Consider the following 6,781-nt stretch of genomic DNA (forward strand, 5'->3'; position numbering starts at 1 on the left):
GAAAATGGCAATAGGTGGGATCTAGCGACTGCGCGTAAAATCTGCTTGTAGGCAATGCATTCTATTTAAAGTTCATTTCGGGTGGTGTCAAGTAGCGCACTTGGCGTTGCGCTTAGAATGATGCATCTGTGTCCAATGTGTTTTCGTTATTGAACGGGTTGCACCACATGCGATTCCACGTGAAGAAACTAAGTTTAAGCCTTGTAGGGAAAGAAATGACAGTTTATAGAAAAAATGGTTACTAGTTTAAAATGTTGCCTCGAGTCCACATTTCAGTGTTAATTGTTGATATTGAGTACGAAACATTTCAAAGTTGTTACCACAATCATGTTCTCCTGCGCGCGCACCAAACGCTAATTGCGTTGCAAGAGCAGATACTTAAACAAGAGATGTATGAGCGCTTATATTGATATCAATTACGTATCCTATTTTAAGTCTGAAATACTTTGAATTATTATAGGAGTCATATTTCCTATGACGGTCAACTGTGAACGTCTGAAAAGTTTGACATGCTCTTTTTTTTTTTTTTAACTGAATGCCACGTAATGCCCGATAAGAGAATTGTGTAGTCGTGGAAGGAAAATATTACTTAGTGTTTAGTCAGTTCGGATGGAAAAGTAATGAAAGTTGGAATCATACAGAATGTTCAAAACGTAAATAAATGCCCGATGGAACTGTCTATTGTCCATATGTAACAGTCAGGTGCATTTCGATACATGGCTCCCTTGGAGTCCCAACCATCTCCAAAGTTGCCTACACCTGCTTTTTGCAATTCTGAGCTATTGGTTATCATGTCCCGGCGCGCTGACCCAAGTGCTGCTTCTTCATATTAGATTATGCGCCGCCACAGACCCGTACTGCGGAATGTTTGAGTTTACTTACTGATTAACGCTTTTTACTCAAATATATTGATTACACATTAAGGTTTGAGTGCCAACAGAAACGAAATCAAGTGTTCTCCCACTTTCGGAAAAAGGTCGGAACAAATGGGGCTGCCCAGACAGTGTAATTTAAGCGCTTATTTCTTTCGAAATGTGGTTTTGATGCCATCTACTGGCTACGTTTATATTAGACGGATATGGAGAACTCCTATGGACAATTTCATATCCTTTAAAAACGCCCAAGGCTACATAAGTCGCAATGCTTAATGTTGTGTATCTAAACTCGACCTCCATTAAACTACTCTCCGCAACCCTGTTCAAGTCTAGTATACATGATTCTAATGAATGTCTGACTCAAGCTAGTTACAACTAAGTTTGGAGGAACCTGGAGCTAGCTCTCCAGAAACCAGGGTTAAGAATCCTGCCTTTTAGACATGCCCTTGGTTTTCCACCACCAGAATGTCACCCACGTAATTGTTTTGTGGTGATCAACGAGTAACAGAACCCTGACCGTGGTCCCGCCTCTCTCACCCATTCAGAGTTCGAGAAAATGGCTTGTGCAGCGGACAGCTGCATCCAGTTCACGCGTCACGCCAGCGACGTGCTGCTCAACCTCAATCGCCTGCGCAGCCGAGACATCCTCACAGACGTTACCATCCTGGTGAACAGGCAGCAGTTCCGTGCCCACAAGACCGTCCTCATGGCCTGCAGGTGGGTTGTGTTCACGTGAATGCCGCCGTGTCCCAAAATGGAGCCCCGATTTCCCAGCATAGTGCGCCACTTGTAGGCCGGGCCTGTGGGGTTACGTTCCAAAAGTGGCGCATTTATGTAGGGAACAGGGTTCATTCCAAATGACTGTTACCACCGCCTTTCAGTACAGCTCGTACTGCTTTTACGTAGTTGATGGTCTTCGTTGTCTCCCCCCACCCTCTCCATGTAGCGGGTTGTTCTACAGCATCTTTACAGACTCTCTTAAGTGCAGTCTGAATGCTATTAGTCTGGACCCCAAGGTGGACCCGGATGGATTTGCCATCCTGCTGGAGTTCATGTACACCTCCAGGCTGTCTCTGAAGGAGAGCCTGATCATGGCCATCATGAACACTGCGATCTACCTACAGATGGACCATGTCGTGGACACCTGTCACAGATTCATCAAATCCAGGTACTTGGATGGAGAATGTGTTGTGTGTTGTGTGTTGTGTGTTGTGTGTTGTGTGTTGTGTGTTGTGTGTTGTGTGTGTGTGTGTGGGGTGGTCTTGGCATCAGAGGTGATGGGATAGTCGCTGTTTGCATTTCAGTTTGCATTGGTTGGTCTGTCTGTCAAGTAAGAATGTTCACATTTGCGGTGACTTGTCAAGAGGCCAGCACTGTGACTGGAGTTATGTATAGAAATGTATTGTGACAAAGAATGTGTAGACTGGTGTGTTCTGGGTTTTCTTACTCTTCCTCATTTCTCCTCAGTGACCCTGGCCAGGGCAAGCTCCCCAGAGACGAGTTTTTGGTGAGCCCTCTACTTTTACCTCAGGATGTCCATGCATACCGGCCCCATGAAGTTGTTGACAATCTGCCCGGTCGGGTCGGCCCTTTCAGAGAAGGGAGGCCTTACGGCTCCAGCATGTTCACTGGGGTCAACTCCCCCAGCAATTACCACCTCTACGGCCAATTCCCTGTCCAGGGGTTCCCCTTCCCTCTCTGCAAGCTAACGGACACCAAAAGCACATTCGCCGACTTCTCTAAGGTTGGGATCCACCACAAGCATTGTTCCCCACCGGACACAAGCAGTGCTATGAGGGCAGAGTACAGCCGGGCAGTGAGTGGTGGCACAGGCACCATCCACCACACAGCAGCCAGCTACGTGTCCTCCAGGGAGGCAGCGGCCAGGGACGACGACATTAGGAAGGAGCATCACGAGGGAGGGCACAGCCATGCCAGTGGGTTTGGTGGTAACAGGAAGAGGGCATTCGCCGGGGCCTTGGTCCACGATCACCAAAAGGCGGTTCTGGGCAAGGAGCACGGGCCACAACCGACAGAGGACGACATGAGCCACCAGCATTATCCTCTGGGGATCTCCTCAGCTGGACGGAAGGGCCTGATGAACAGCCCTCAGAGCCCGCTGAAATCCGACTGCCAGCCCAACTCTCCCACAGAATCCAGCAGCAGCAAGAACGCTGGCCTGTCCCTCTCTCAGGCTGGCCGGGGCGGCGTTCAGCCCCCACAGGGCAGCCAGGACCCCAAGGCTCGCAACTGGAAGAAGTACAAGTTCATCGTGCTCAACCAGAGTACCACCAAGGAGGAGGACGTCGGGCTGCAGGAACCGGGACTCCGCTCCCCCCAGCGTCTCTGTCTGCCCGCCTTTCTCCAACCCTCTGACTCGGACCACCTGGACCCGCCGACTGGTGCCAAGATCAACGAGCATGGAGAGGACCTAGCGGTTCCGCAAGCCTCCCGCCTCAACAACATAATCAACAGGTGAGGTCTACAGTCAGATCAGGGAGCTATACCTTTAGCATGAAAGCTTTGTTTCCATTTTGATGGTGGCACCATAACGTTTAGACAGTCTGGTGCATGAGATTCTGTGATTCTGCATTTAAATGACAAGGCAGTGCGGTCTCTTGCCGGTATCACTGAAAGCCAGCCACAGTCACCGTTTAATTCATCAAACCAATTTGCAAGCTTTTTAAAAACAACTGGTCGCTCTGGCTGCGCTGGTTAACGGCCTTCGGTCGTGCTGAGGGGGCTGTCCCTCTGCCGTAGCGGAATAATGCCTGACTCTCGGGTGTTTGTCCCATGTCTCCAGAGCCCTGGATGGATCACAGAGGACGGCTGACAGCCACTCTGTCTACACCAGCCACTTGAAGTGCACCTCGTGTGGTTCCCAGTCTCCGCAGCACTCTGAGGTGTGTCCCGGCACCGCGGCCTCCCGTCTGGCTGAGGAGATGGCAGAGCTACACTCGGAGTTCTCAGACTCCAGCTGTGGTAAGTGCGCACCACTTCCAAACCAGTGCTCCAAGTGGTAGCCTGTTCCCTTTGTATGCACACATTTATTAGGAGATAGGTGGGCTACCAGGGGGTTAGGGGTACAATTGGTGAGATGACGCTTTGTGGACTTGAGGCAAGCCCACCGCCGTTCTCGGCTTATTCACCAACCGGACTGTTCTCGCTCCCTTCGTATCCTCTAGAAAACGGGACGTTCTGTTGCAACGACTGCGACTCCAAGTTTGCGGACGACGAGGCCCTGAAGCGCCACGTCCTGCAGGTCCACGGTGACAAACCGTACAAGTGCGACCGTTGCCAGGCCGCGTTCCGCTACAAGGGCAACCTTGCCAGCCACAAGACCGTCCACACAGGTACCGGCTTGAATGCGCCAGTAGCGGCTTATTAGACCCTCCAGCAAGCTTCCTCAGCGAGATGCTAGCGGAAATATGATCCGCCCTCCCTGTCAAATGAAACCCTGTCTGAGGGGAGCAACCGTTGGGCCTCGTCTCACTGATGTTCTTATTCCTCCTCAGGCGAGAAGCCGTATCGCTGCGACATCTGTGGAGCTCAGTTCAACAGACCAGCTAACCTCAAAACCCACACCCGTATCCACTCAGGAGAGAAGCCATACAAGTGTGAGACGTGTGGCGCTCGGTTCGTGCAGGTGAGCTGACCTTGGTCGTGGGTCTCGTGTGGGGCAGGGCAATGGGTTTGATTCCCGCGGGGGGGGCGGGCGTGAACGTGTGCGCCCCCTGCCGCACATCACCCTGGATAAGTGCGTCCTAAGCGACGTGTGTGCATTGCACAGGCACAGTGTTCTTACTGTGGCGTTCGTCCTCAGGTTGCCCATCTCCGTGCCCATGTTTTGATCCACACGGGGGAGAAGCCATATCCTTGCGAGATCTGTGGGACGCGCTTCCGTCACCTACAGACACTGAAGAGTCACCTACGGATACACACGGGAGAGAAGCCCTATCATGTAAGCACACACCCCTCTGACATGTACACGTCAGAAAACAACCATTAAGTTATGCTCCATACACCATAACTATCCTGGTATACACCCCTGTCATTAGGCGTATTGTAACATCTACACACTTTATGCAGTCAGTCTATTATAATGTTCTGACTGAATGGTTAGTGGGGTGTCAATATACAAACTGAAACAGTTTTAAACAACAGGGGGTTATTTCTCTCCTTTTTCCAGTGTGAGAAATGCAATTTGCACTTTCGCCACAAGAGCCAGCTTCGATTGCACCTTCGACAGAAGCACGGTGCCATTACCAACACAAAGATCCAGTACCGCATGTCGCCGGTAGAGCTGCCAACTGACCTGACCAAGGCATGCTGAACACAGACAGATGGTGGGAGCAACCTTGACCATGGCATTCAAAGACCCCGACACGTACAATCATCTGGAATTGTAGTGCCACACTGTGATGAGGTGATTTAAATATGGGCAGTGTATGCCGGTCCTAACGGGTTTCCTCCAACATGTGAACGAAGAACCTCCTACGATCCAGAACCTCCTACAGTCTTAGTCACTTTGTTTCTATGTAAACGTTTATCTGTAGAATTGTTGGACGTATTTATAAGCTTGAGGTATATAAAAGCTTTATTTTGTTGAAAAAGGAAAAAATGGATGGAATGTACATTAAATCCAGTTTTTAGGATCCAGTATTTTATATCAAAGAACTTAATTTTCTGAAAGTACTGAAATTTAAATTGAAGTGTGGCACAGTATATTTTAAGGTAAACTGTATTTCCTCTGGCTGTGTAAAAAAAAAAAAAAAAAAAAAAAAATAAATTGTCTATACATTTTATATCCAGATCTACATGTTACACCATGTACTCCTGCCTCCTTAAGGTGAAAGGGAGGGGAAATGTTTTTGAATTGGGTTGTTTCTGAACTCCTAAGAATGACTGCTGCTCTGAGACCGTAATGAAATGATGCATGACTTCTGTCCGTTACTGCTGTTGCCAATAGTTAACAATCAACAAAGCCGGCGTCAGCAAACAAATATTGTAACATACGGTGTACTGAACTAGGGGGTTGTACTCTGCAGGCAGAGCCCATCTAGACTTTAATGTTAATATGCATTTCAAGGTACTGCTTTGGTATGACAAAGATATTTTGCTTCATATGTATTTGTATAGATGTGATTTCTTTTGTGGAGGTTTACAGTTGTCGTTGTGCTAGAAGCTATTGTAGAACTTGTATAAATGTTCAGATTTTGTTTGTACATACACTGTGTACTCAAGGTGCCTTCTATGATAACTGAATTTCTTTCCATTCAACCTGGTTCTGTTAAAGGTACAACTCAAGGACAGCATTTGTCCTGTTCATTTTCTTTCAGGGGTGTGTGGGTTTTATTTTTTTTACAAATCTTACAACATGCAAACTTTTCATCGCTCCAGCTGTATGTCTTCAGGACTTGTTTTTGGATTGGGCTTTTTTAACTGCATTCAACTTACTGTACAAATATAGATGTATGAATGTAAAATAAAGTTATTAAATTTCTATGTACTAATCCACAATTTTTTTTTCTCTCCAAGTCTCTAGAGGGGTGGAATCCTTCTGTTACCAGAAATCTATGAAGTGTAGTATTAATGTAATCTGGGGGCGAACTGGAACTTTACAAGAAAGACATCAAGGCATTTCCCCAGACACATTACTGAGGGGCTTTACACATATTTGCACCAGTGTACCCGAATTGAAACCACATCAGGGTATCAAATTTAATAAAAATACCCTAAACTTCTGCGATTTCACATAGCCTGCTGATGTGAAACTGAGAAACTCTGATGGTTTCTTCAAATGTGAAATTGATCATTAACCACTCCTCTTCAAGGTCTGCGGTGAAAGAGACTAGTCATCTCAAAGCCAAGCTGATCTGGATTCAAATTCAGGTTCATTCAAATCA

At 47.5% G+C, this 6,781-nt stretch overlaps 1 protein-coding gene across 2 annotated transcripts in view; it reads left to right on the forward strand.

Annotated features, from left to right (window-relative positions):
* bcl6aa (BCL6A transcription repressor a) overlaps nt 1–6,378 on the forward strand; it is a 33,503-nt gene extending 27,125 nt beyond the window's left edge. For both annotated transcript variants that reach the window (XM_020048703.3, XM_010902956.5), the window contains 8 exons: nt 1,421–1,592; nt 1,822–2,043; nt 2,343–3,350; nt 3,679–3,857; nt 4,061–4,228; nt 4,391–4,521; nt 4,699–4,836; nt 5,065–6,378. In XM_020048703.3, coding sequence (XP_019904262.1) covers nt 1,421–1,592; nt 1,822–2,043; nt 2,343–3,350; nt 3,679–3,857; nt 4,061–4,228; nt 4,391–4,521; nt 4,699–4,836; nt 5,065–5,208 — 2,162 coding nt within the window. In that variant the 3' untranslated portion in view covers nt 5,209–6,378. The remainder of the gene's footprint in view (nt 1–1,420; nt 1,593–1,821; nt 2,044–2,342; nt 3,351–3,678; nt 3,858–4,060; nt 4,229–4,390; nt 4,522–4,698; nt 4,837–5,064) is intronic.
* Nucleotides 6,379–6,781: the final 403 nt, after the last annotated feature.

The sequence above is a fragment of the Esox lucius genome, chromosome 8 (assembly GCF_011004845.1).
Source record: "Esox lucius isolate fEsoLuc1 chromosome 8, fEsoLuc1.pri, whole genome shotgun sequence".
Taxonomy (NCBI): domain Eukaryota; kingdom Metazoa; phylum Chordata; class Actinopteri; order Esociformes; family Esocidae; genus Esox; species Esox lucius.